The sequence below is a fragment of the Panthera uncia genome (assembly GCF_023721935.1).
Source record: "Panthera uncia isolate 11264 chromosome C1 unlocalized genomic scaffold, Puncia_PCG_1.0 HiC_scaffold_4, whole genome shotgun sequence".
Taxonomy (NCBI): domain Eukaryota; kingdom Metazoa; phylum Chordata; class Mammalia; order Carnivora; family Felidae; genus Panthera; species Panthera uncia.
In genome coordinates, this window is record NW_026057585.1 from 80,304,012 (window position 1) to 80,316,492 (window position 12,481).

Here is a 12,481-nt window from a genome sequence, read left to right on the forward strand (position 1 = left end):
GGAGTAGAAGTTAACCAGAAGAAGGATGGGTCGGGGCGGGGAGCATTTTAGGTAGGAACCCAGGTCAAGACCCAGAGGGGAGAAAGAACACTGGTTCAGAGAGAAGGCTAAATTCGCAGGAGTAGAATAAGCAAAGTGCAGATCAAACCCTTAATAAATATTTATATTGCTCATTTCTTTACCTCCTTCAGGCCTCTGACTATTGTCACATTATCAGGAAGGCCTCTCCTGACCACTTCATTTAAATAACAAACCCCCTACCACCAGAACTGTCTCATCTCTTGTTCTAGCTTTTTTCTTTGTTGTTTCTCCATATAACTTATCACCATCTGACGTACTATATATTTTACTTGTTTGTTGAGAAGGGGTAAGGAGGAACCAGGTTATGAAGGCCTTGCAAGTTATGCTTAAAATTGGAGTTTATTCTAAGAGCAGTGATACATTGGTTCGGCCACAGTTTGGGGGTTTTTTACCTTTTTTGAGATACAATTCACAGACCATAAAATTCATTCTTTTAAAGTATACTATTCAGTGGGTTTTAGTATAGTCACAAGGTTGTACAATTATCACCACTGATTCCAGAACTTTTTCATCACCGAAATAAAACCTGTACCCACTGGCAATCACTGCCCATTTCTCACTCCCCGCAGCCATAGGGAAACACTAATCTACTTTACGTCTCTAATTTGCCTATTCTGGACATTCCATATGAATGGGATCATGTAATATGTGGCTTTTTATGTCTCATTTCTTTCACTTAGCATGTTTTCAGAGTTCATCCATGTTGTCACACCTATCAGAATTTTCTTATTACGGCTGAGAAATATTTCATTATGTGGATATATCACATTTTGTTTCTCCATTCGTCAGTTGGTGGACATTTGGGTTCTTTCTACTCGTAACTTGATCTCAATCGGTAATTTTTGCATGCTTCCTCTTAGCCAGATCGTTTGTCCTAGTCTCTTTCCAAAAAATAATACTGGTTGGGGACAAAGCATAAATAGAGCTAATGGCAATGACTCACTCAGGTTTTCAAGAGTAAGTAATATGACCTTGTGGCAAGAACTCTCCTTGTGGAGCACAGAGCCCAAAGCAGAGCTCCAAATAGTCAGGGGCTTGGAGAATGCAGGATCCACCATCCAGCCACCTTGAAACAGGATTTTAATAAGTCCTGCTAACAGGTGATTCAAACCAGCAAAACAGTTTTTGTCTTTCATGGCTTCCAACAGCCTCCCCAAACCATCCCTTGAAGAGACACTAAGATCTCTTTTATTAGCAGCATATTGACCTATAAGGATTTTTCCAATACTGTCTTAGGGCAAAAGGAAATCATTACAGTATCTAAATAGGTGAACAAGTTAATCAAGTTTTGAGTTTTAAAGATCTCTCTGGCTGCTTTCTGGAACATGGGCTGGAGAGAGCAAGCTGTTAGAAAGCTATTTACAATAGTCCTGGTATGAGCTGATGGCCTAGACCAGGGAAGTTCGATGGAGGCAGAGAGGAGGAGGATTTAGGAGCTTTGGGGTAACTTAGGCAACTTGGTGAATGATAGTTACCATTTACTGCGCTGGGGTGAAACTATAAATGAAAAGGATGGGTGGGGAGTGAGGTGGGAAGTTGAGAGCATGAGGTTAATTTTGAACATGCTGAGTTTGAATTAACTGGGTTGATAACAAGTACACTGTTCTATATATGGGTATGAGCAGAAAATTTGGTCATTACTAGCTCATGAGTAGTAACTGAAGCAACTCGAAAGGGATCAGTTAGGGAGAATGTAGAGTAAGAAGAGAAGAGATAGGGCTGCGAGGATTGCTAATTTTTTTTAAATTTTTTTCCAATGTTTATTTTTGAGAGACAGAGAGAGCGCGCGCGCGCACACACACACTCACGCGAGCAGGGGAGGGGCAGAAAGCGAGGGAGGCACAGAATCCGAAGTAGGTTCCAGGCTCAGAGCTATCAGCACAGAGCCCAAAGCAGAGCTCGAACTCATGAACCATGAGATCATGACCTGAGCTGAAATGAGACACTTAACTGACTGAGCCACCCAGGTGCCCCAGGATTGCTAATATTTAATGATTAGGAAGAAGAACCGCTGCCAAGAAATCTGAGCCATCAGCCAAAGAAGTAGGAGGACAACTAAGAGAATAAAATAGGGGAGGACCAAAAGAGGAGAGTGTTCCGGGAGGGAATGAGGACTAAAAAGTTTTCATTGAATTTAGCAACATGGGATAAAGACCAGAAGAAGAGACAACTATTTCAAGAAGTTGACGATGAAAGGAAGGAACATGAGTTAGAGTAGATGCAAGGGATCATGCAGGTAGGGACGTGTCCAGTTTTCTAACATGGTGGCATTTCACTGGCAACAGCACCAACTTAGGTTGACTGTCACTTGACACTGAGAGCATGGCTGGACCTCCCTGCTGGCTCTGAGCTTAGACCCCCCCCCCCCCCAATGACACATGCTTCTGTTTTCCTTGCCACAGGGTAAAGGATGAGCAAGGTGGGGCACCAGCATTAAACCAGCTCTTCTGCTTCCACAACAGGAGGTTCTGGGGGAAGACAAGCTGAAGGAGATACTCAAGGAGCGGGAGCTTAAAGTTTATTGGGGAACAGCAACCACAGGCAAGCCACACGTGGCTTACTTCGTGCCTATGTCTAAGATTGCAGACTTCCTGAAAGCAGGATGTGAGGTAAGAAGTAAGGTTATAAATCAAGGAGTTCCCTGGGGAATGGCCAAGAAAGAGATTTAACAAGGACAGGGGAAAGAGGGGTGTTTGGAGGGACTTGGACAGAATCACATTTTGGCGGTCCCTCATCTGTTATGTCCAGGTAACAATTCTGTTTGCGGACCTTCACGCTTACCTGGATAACATGAAAGCCCCATGGGAACTTCTAGAACTCCGAACCAGCTACTATGAGAATGTGATCAAGGCAATGCTGGAGAGCATTGGTGTGCCCTTGGAGAAGCTCAGGTTCGTCAAAGGCACTGATTACCAGCTCAGCAAGTAAGTTCTGGATCATCCACCCTCCTTGTGGCTCTCATGCTTCTAGCTAATTACAGGTCCTGTGGAGTCCAGGCACTCTATAAATTTGGATTAGCAGTGCTTTGGCCCTACCAATTAAAAGCCATTAAAAAATGTATACTCTTTGTCCTCTTAACTCATCCATCAAAAATGTACTGACTTGTGAAGGCCTGTGTACTATCCATTTTGCTGGAGATATAAATGTAACCAAAGCAGAGTCCTTGGCCTTGCTGGGCTCCCAGCATATGGAGGAGTGATGAATTGATAAACAATTCAGCCTCCCTTTTTCCTTCCAGCCTCCAGCCTTAGCAAATAATGATAAAATAAATGTGAAAGAAAAATATTTCACTTGTTTCTCACCTCCCCAACAATTTTTACTGCTTCATACTTTTATCAATTTTATTCATACTTGTAATATTAGCAAAGATACAATTTTTCTGTCCTAATATTTTTAACTTAAGTAATTTCCTAAGTCATTTCTCCATGCCGCCTCATAATCTCCATATTTTTTTTTAATTTTTAAAACCTCAATTAAACTATGTATCACTCTACTGGTCACTTTTGCATGTGAACCCTTAGAACAACTTTTTTTTTTTTTTTTTTAATTTTTTTAATGTTTATTTATTTTTGAGAGAGAGAGAGACACAGAGTGTGAGCAGGGGAGGGGCAGAGAGAGAGGGAGACATAGAATCCAAAGCAGGCTCCAGGCTCGAAGCTGTCAGCACAGAGCCTGACGTGGGGCTTGAATTCATGAACCGTGAGATCATGACCTGAGCCGAAGTCGGGCACTTAACCAACTGAGCCACCCAGGCACCCTAGAACAACTTTTTAAGGTAAGCATTGCTATGTCCTATTTCACAGATAAGGAAACACATTCAGATTTAACTTTCTCAAGTTTATACTTTCAGTAAGTAGAAGAGCCAGGATGTGAGCCTGGATCTCTTGCTTACAAGTTCATTTCTCTTTTTACTTCATTGATCATAATTTTCTTTATCCTTCCTCACTTTGAACATTTAAAGTTTCAAATAAGGCACATAACACTCTAACGTACACAGATGTTTGAATCCACAGTTTCAGTAGAGCGCCTGAGATTCCATTTATTTTTACATTTATTCTACAGATATTTAGGAAGCACTTATTAGATGGGAAGCCCTGTTCTGGGTCCTGGGTGTACAGAAGTAAACTAAAACAAAAACCCCTATCTTAACGGGCCTTACGTTTAAGCAAGGGGATACAGCCAAAGACAACAAATGAACGAGTAACGTATATATAGTGTGTCAGATGGTGATAGGTGCTGCAAAGCAGGTGAGTGGGGGAGAGAAAGTTCTTGGGGAGTGGGGGGTTTCTGTTTGAATAGAGTGGTTAGGGAAGACTTCTATGATAAGAAGATATTAGACCAAGACCTGAAGAAGGTGAAGGAAGGAGTCATGCAAACACTTATTGAGTTCTTACTATATGCCAGACTCTGTTCTAGGTACCGGGATCATAACGGTGAAGGATTCAGGCAAGGTTTTTATTCTAGAATTGAACAGAATTTGGGGTAGGAGGAGATGGGATAAATAAATAAAGCTACCTTGCTTCAAAGTCACTTGATCTTTTTGTATATACAAAAGTGACTTCAAAGAAAGATGGCTTTGTAAGTGTGCACTTTGATGCACTCCCTCTGTTCCAGACAACAGCAATGATAAAAACATTAAAAAAAAAAACAAAAACAAAGGACATAGCCAGGTTCAAAAACAAGCCAAACATCTCTGTGGTAAGAGAAACAGAATTGAAATGCAAATTGGTGAGTTGGGCTGAAGTTACAGCTTTGCCGGGCTCCAGGCAGGAAGCTGGCAGTGGGGACAAACCAGGCTTACTACTTAAAGCCAAAGCATAAAGGAATGCTTTTCCCCTTTTCCTATTCCCATCCCTACCTATCAAGGAGAGTAGAGCCAGGGAATGGGGGCACTATTAGTCACCTGCCTGGGTCTTTAGGGACTTTTATCAAACTTCAGGCCTATGGAGATTAGAATATAAGCATACCAAGAATTAAACCAAGCTGCCCACCATTTTTGAGTGTTCTATCTGTGATATTAACAAAAAGACATAGATCTAACATGCTAAGGAATAACATCCATTTTTAAAAAGGAAATTATAAAACAGAGGCAGAAATGAAAATGAATATATAGAAATAAAAAGAATCATTTAGAAATCTTAGAAATGTAAAAATTAGTCATTAAAGCCAAACCAAACCAAAACAAAAAACCCCACAGGGGCACCTGACTGTCTCAGGCAGAAGAGCAGGTGACTCTTTATTTTGGGGTCATGAGTTGAAGCCCCATGTTGGATGTTGAGATTATAAATAAATAAACTTTAAAAAAGCAAAAAAGCCCCACAAACCAGCCTTCAATAGAAGGCATCAACTCTAGACTGAATAAAGTTGAAGAGAAAACTAGAGATTCGCCTAGAATACAGCCTAGAGAGATGGACAGAAAAACTGTAAGAGTGTTTGAGATGCGGATGAGGACTTTTGTTTCCAGCAGTCTGTCACACTGGGTACTCTGACCAGCCTTACTGCTGAAATCAACTAAAAAATGCTGGATAAAATATTTTTTACATTTCCTGAATGCTTCAGATCAGTCGATTGAAAAATTAGTCAAGAATACTCAGTGGCCAGAAACCAAACAAAAGTGGGAATACAAAGATCCTGTATTTCAGGGGTACCTGGCTGGCTCAGCCCATGGAGCATGCAACTCTTGGTCTCAGGGTTGTGAATTCGATCTCCATTTCGGGTGTAGAATTACTTAAAAATAAAATCTTTAAAAAAAAAAAAAAAAAGACACTGTATTTCAATTAATCTAAGATGCCCTTAAAAAACTGCTGGGGCACCTCAGTGGCTCACTCGGTTAAGCGTCCGACTCTTGGTTTCAGCTTAGGTCATGATCTCACAGTTTGTGAGTTCAAGCCCCACACCTGGCTCCACGAAGGCAGTGCTGAGCCTGCTTGGGATTCTCTCTCTTCTCTCTGTCTTTCTCCACCCTTCCCTGCTTGCTCTGTCTCTCAAAATAAATAAGTAGACTTCAAAAAAAATTTTTTTACTATTGCTAATTAATCTATATCATGCTAGTGTTTATTTTTATTTATTTATTTATTTTAAGAGAGAGAAAGACTGCGCGCTCACAGGCAAGTGGGAGAGAGGGACAGAAGGGGAGAGAGAAAGAGAATCCTAAGCAGGCTCCAATGCAGAGCCCGATGTGGGGCTCGATCCCACAACCCTGGGATCATGACCTGAGCCAAACTCAAGGGTCAGATACCAAACCAACTAAGCCACCCAGGTGTCCCTCTAGATGAGTCTTAAAACCTAGCATGTTAGGGGTGCCTGGGTGCCTCAGTTGTTTGAGCATCTGACCCTTAATTTCAGCTCAGGTCAGGATCTCACGGTTTATGAGTTAGAGCCCTGCATTGGGCTCCGTGCTGGAAGTGCAGAGCCTGCTTGGGATTCTGTCTGTCCCTGTCGCTCTGCCCCTCCCCTGCTCACATGCTCTGAATGAATGAATGAGTGAGTGAGTGAATGAATGAATGAATGAATGAAAAATAAATAAAATAAGATTCTGAAGGAAAACAATTTACAGCCTAAAAAATCTGTGCCTACCTGAACTACCATTCAAGTGTAGGAGTAAAATACTTGAAAATATTTATCTGAAAAAAGTTATTTTCATGTCTTTTTTGGCCATTTTTGTTTCCTTGTCTGTGAAGTATCTTTGCAAGTAGCCCATTTTCCTTTCGTTTTTTTAGGAGTTCCTTATGAATTCCTGGCAAATCCTTTGCATTCCTAGCAAATCCTTTGTCATTTATATAACATGAGGATAGAGTAATAACCAGTGGAACAGAATAGAGAATTCTGAAATAGATCCTCATAAACATGGAAACTTAATTTATGACAGAGCTGGCATTGCAGATCAGCAGAGAAAGAATATACTTTTTAAGAAAAAATGGTGCAAGACAATTAGTTACCCATATGGGGAAAAAATTGATCCCTCCGTTCCAAGAGGATTAGAGATTTAACTGTAAAGGCCAAACTATAAAACATAAAAAGACTGTGCATATGTAAGACTATCTTATAATCTCAGGGCAAGGAAGATTCAACAAAAACACCAAGGGGCGCCTGGGTGGCTCGTCGGTTAAGCGTCCGACTTCAGCTCAGGTCATGATCTCACGGTCCGTGAGTTCGAGCCCCGCATCGGGCTCTGTGCTGACAGCTCAGAGCCTGGAGCCTGTTTCAGATTCTGTGTCTCCCTCTCTCTGTGCTCCTCCCCTGTTCATGCTCTGTCTCTCTCTGTCTCAAAAATAAATAAACGTTAAAAAAAAAATTTTTTTTTTAAATAAAAAATAAATAAAAAATAAAAAATAAAAAAAAAAACGCCAAAAGCACAAATCACAGGAAAAGATAAATGAATTCAAATTAAAATTAAGACCTTCAGGGGCTCCTGGGTGGCTCAGTGGGTTGGGTGTCTGAATCTTGATTTCAGCTCAGGTCATGATCTCACAGTTCATGAGATTGAATCCCACATCGGGCTCTGTGATTACAGCGTGGAGCCTGCTTGGGGTTCTCTCCCTCTCTGCCTCTCTCTCTCTCTCTCTCAAATAAATAAACTTTAAAAAAAATAGAGTGATATTTTGAATAAGAGGATGGGCCACTACATTTTAGGAGCTACCAGCCCGCTATGCTCTCTTGGAATGGGAGAGTGAATTAATGTGCTTTAGGATCATAGTGAGGCCTTGGCCCAGTTTCACAGCTGTCCCCTCTTCCTTTCCTCTTCAGAGAGTACACACTCGATGTGTACAGACTCTCCTCCGTGGTCACACAACATGATGCCAAGAAAGCCGGGGCTGAGGTGGTAAAGCAGGTGGAACACCCTTTGCTGAGTGGTCTGCTGTATCCTGGACTGCAGGTACTCAAACGGGAGGGAGTCGCCCAGTGACCTTTTCTGCTCTGTTTCTAACTATTGGTCATAAACCTCTCTCTCAGCCTCCATTAAGTCCATGTACTTGCTGTTCCTTGGCTGTGCTGTGGGCCTTCCTTCCTGTCTCCCTCCCCTCCCCTTTCTTGCAAGCCTTTGACTTCTCAGCTGTAGATCCTCCCCATCTGTCCTTCAAAACGCTACTTATCTCACACATCTTTTTTTTTTTTTTTTTTTTTTAGTTTACAAATCAGTTTATTTACAGATTTTTTAATTTTCTTTTTCTTTTAAGTAAATTAGTTCTACACGCAATGTGGGGCTTAAACTCACAACCCTGAGATCCAGAGCCACACGCTCCACCAACTGAGCCAGCCAGGTGCCCCAGATGTTATATTTCTTAAAGTACATTTCAGCCAACAAATCTATTTACACAGGTATCCATGGGAATTCATACCAGTTATTTACAGATCGTACTTACAAACCACACCCTAAGTCTTCTGTACAGAGTTACACTGGATGTGACTATTGACTGAAAATGGCCTGATGACCAGGCTGTTTACACATATGTAGTAAATGGGTTTGTTTTTTCATGTCTGCACAGTACAGGACACACACAGAGACCAGACCTCCCAGAGAACGCTTTGCAATGTCACATATCTTCTCTGTGTTAATCATAATCACTTAAGTGAAAAAAATTTCAGAGGTGCAAAAAGAAATTTCAGGCATGGTCCTATTTTCCATTAAACAAAGCATATCATATTTCATGTGTGTGTACATTATATTTGTATGAGCAAGGAGAAAGATGACAAAATTCAAAAAAAATTTTTTTTTTAATAATTAAAATTGGGGCACCTGGGTGGCTCAGTCGGTTGAGCACCTGACTCTTGGTTTCTGCTCAGGTTATGATCCCAGGATTGTGGGATCGAGCCCTGTGTTAGGCTCTTGTGCTGAGCGTGGAGCCGCCTTAAGACTCTCTGTCTCCCTCTGCCCCTCTCCCCTGCTCATGCGCTCTCTTTCTAAATAAAATAATTAAAATTTTTAGGTTTCAGTCACATTGGCTATCTTTCACATATATTTCAGTGCTCACAGGCCACATGTAGCTAGTGGCTAACCTACTGGACAACACAGATAGAGAATATATTCATCATTCCAAAATATTCTACTAGACAGCGCTGTTGTAGATTATTCCTGCTTGCTCACCTTTCTCTCCCTCTCCTTCTTCCTCATCCCTCCATTCAATCAGACATGAAATTTTATCAATTCTGCTTCTTAAAATCTCTTACGTTTGTTCTTGTTCTACATTCCCACTGACTTGGTTCAGCATTGTTTCTTACCTGGACTCTCATAGCAGCCTTCTAGCTATTTTCTTTGTTCTAATCCAAAGGCCTCCACTCAGTGCTCTGTCTGCCCTCTTACTGGTATGGTCTTTCTACGGTGTGGGCCGGGATGATGCTAGCACCCTAGCATGACATTTAGGGTCCCTACTTCTCTGATGCCATCATTAACCACTTCCTGCATCCGTTGAAGTTTGTGCTTTTGCAGACTGAATCACTCATAATTTCCCTAAACATTTCACACCTCTGTGCCCTCTGACATCTGTTTCCTCTGCATGGTGAAAAACATCTATGTATTCTTCAAAACCAGGCTCAGCCCACAGTCTGATTCCAGGAAGCCTTCACTGCCACCTGTCTGACCAGCTAGAGATCAGCCTTTCTTTCTTTCTTTGTGTTAGCACTGTTCCGTGAATGAACATCCAGGGTAGCCCTTCGCATACTGTACGCAGGTTATCTGCTTAACATGTCTCTCTTTTCAACTGTTTAATTGGCTTATTAAAGGCAGAGTCTGGGTCCGATTCAACTCTGCGTCCACAGGGCTGGCTCTAGGCCTGGCATGTAGTGACAATACCTGTTTGCTTACCAGTTTAATAGTGCCCTTTTCTCCTGAGCTCTCACAGCACTTTATTCTTATGCCATTATCTGACATTTGTCACAGGCTGCCTTGCTCACTGTATCTTTGACACGACCATATTGTGTCTTCTCCTTCTTCCCTCCCTTCCCCACTGGATTGTGAGCTTCTTAAAGGCAGAAGCTCTTCTTTTTTTCCCCCCATGACATCCACATGGAGTACTATTCACCGCAGGCATTCAGCAAACATTTCTCCCGCTCTTGAGGCCAACAGGGAGGCTGGATGCTGCTTATTTGCTTCCTAGCTTTACTTTCTGAAAAAAACCTAATGAATTTCAAGCTTCTGACTTCTCAGATCCATACAGAAGAAATACAGTAGGAGTTTATGCTCATGTGTTGTTTTTTTTTTTTTCCCACAGGCCTTAGATGAAGAGTATTTGAAAGTAGATGCCCAGTTTGGAGGTGTTGATCAGAGAAAGATTTTCACCTTTGCAGAAAAGGTTGGTGTCCTCTTTTCTTTTTTTTCTTTTGTGCCTCAGAGGTGTGCAGTTACAGTTTACTGAATATTCCAGTCCCACCACTCATAACTACAGAGAAAGAACGTTGTCCATTATCACACAATTAGCGACTGAGCAGAAATTAGCACTCAGACCTGGCTGGCTCCGTTGGTGGAGCATGCGACTCTTGGTCTTGGGGTTGTGAGTTTGATCCCCATGTTGGATGCAGGGATTACTTAAAAAGAAAAATCTTTTTTTAAAAACAAAAACCTGTGTAGGGGCACCTGGGTGGCTCAGTCAGTTAAGCTTCCAGCTTTGGCTCAGGTCATGATCTCACGGTTCGTGAGTTCGAGCCCCGCATCAGGGTCTCTGCTAGCAGCACGGAGCCCCCTTCGGGTCCTCTGTCCCTCTCTCTCTCTGCCCCTCCCCCTACTCACACTCGCGCTCTCTCTCTCAAAAATAAATAATAAAACATTAAAAAAAGGAAAAAAAAAAAAGCCCACGCTCTGGCTGCCACCAGGAAACTGCCCCCAGACCTGTTGGATTTGCTTCTTCCCTAGTAGCACAGTTTCTAGGGAAAGGTACCACCAGGCAGAACTACTGATCTTTCTCAGAGCATTCAGTCTGTATTGCTGTGAATCTTACATAAACCACTCATCTGAGTTGAGGTTTAGCAGGGTTTAAAGGAAGAAATCAGAGCAAACCCTTTAGTTCTTTTTGGGGAAAGAACGTGAGTAAGTTGAAAAGGACTATTGAGAAATGGTTGGTATTTTTGAAAGCTTCTCAAAACCTCATCTTGGCAAGGGCATGGAGAAAACACTGTTAGTGGAAATGCAAATTCCTGAAGAGTAGTTTGCCCTAATAATTATACAAATTAATGTTAAGGAAATTATTTTATTTCTTTATTTTTTTTTAAGTTTATTTATTTTGAGAAAGAGAGAGAGTGTGTGAGCAGGAGAGGGACAGGGGGAGAGGGAGAGAGAGACAATCCCAAGCAGGCTCCGCTTGAACTCACGAACTATGAAATCATGACCTGAGCCGAAACCAAGAATTATATGCTTAACCAGCTGAGCCACCCAGGCACCCCAAGGAAATAATTTGAAAAGTGTAATTTCGGTTATATATTAAAGTACTTATCACATTATCAATTTAAAGGAAAAATCTAGATATAAGAGTGCTTGGCTGGTTCAGTCAGTAGAATGTGCAACTCTTGATCTCAGGGTTGTAAGTTTGAGCCCCATGTTGGGTGTAGAGACTACTTAAAAATAAAATCTGGGGTGCCTAGGTGGCTTAGTCAGTTGAATGCCCAGCTCAATTTTGGCTCAGGTCATGATCGCAGGGTCATGGGATTGAACCCCACGTTGGGCTCCATGCTAAGCGTGGAACCTGCCTAAGATTCTCCCTCTCTTGGCCTCCTGGGTGGCTCATTCAGTTAAGCATCCAACTTGGGCTCAGGTCATGATCTCACGGTTTGTGAGTTTGAGCCCCGCATCAAGCTCTGCACTGACAGTGTGGAGCCTGCTTGGGATTCTCTGTCTCCATCTCTCTCTGCCCCTTCCCCACTTGTGCACGCATGCCTTCTCTGTCTCTCTCTCAAGATAAATAAACTTTCAAAAAAACCAAGATTCTCTCTCCCTCTGCCCCTCTCCCTCGCACGCACTCTCTCAAATAAAGTTTTTTTAAATATCTTTTTTAAAAAAACTAGAAATAAATTCCTATCCAATGACAAGTGATTGGTTAAATATGTTATGATAACTCCTTGTAATGGAATATCGTATAGTGTATTTAAAATGGTTTTAGGATGTCTTTTTTATTAAGTTTTTAATTCTATTTCCAGCGTAGTTAACATGCAGTGTATATTAGTTTCAGGTGCACAGTATACTGATTCACCAGTTCTATAGATGACTCAGTGCATTCCCCCAGGGCCCCACCCAACTCCCCTCTGGTAACCATCAGTTCTGTATAGTTAGGGGTGTTCTAGGTTTGACTCTCCACCCCCCCACCTTTTTTTTTCCTTTGCTCATTTGTTTTGTTTCTTAAATTCCACATATGTGTTGGGGCGCCTGGGTGGCTCAGTCTAGTTAAGCGGTCGACTTCAGCTCAGGTCATGATCT

The 12,481-nt window shown here is 41.9% G+C and overlaps 1 protein-coding gene across 1 annotated transcript in view; it reads left to right on the top strand.

Moving 5' to 3' along the window:
- The window catches only part of YARS1 (tyrosyl-tRNA synthetase 1), a 28,657-nt gene that overhangs the window by 739 nt on the left and 15,437 nt on the right, over positions 1-12,481 (top strand). The window contains exons 2-5 of the mRNA XM_049617560.1: positions 2,544-2,690; positions 2,830-3,005; positions 7,828-7,957; positions 10,290-10,370. Of these exons, the coding sequence (XP_049473517.1) occupies positions 2,544-2,690; positions 2,830-3,005; positions 7,828-7,957; positions 10,290-10,370 (534 nt within the window). The remainder of the gene's footprint in view (positions 1-2,543; positions 2,691-2,829; positions 3,006-7,827; positions 7,958-10,289; positions 10,371-12,481) is intronic.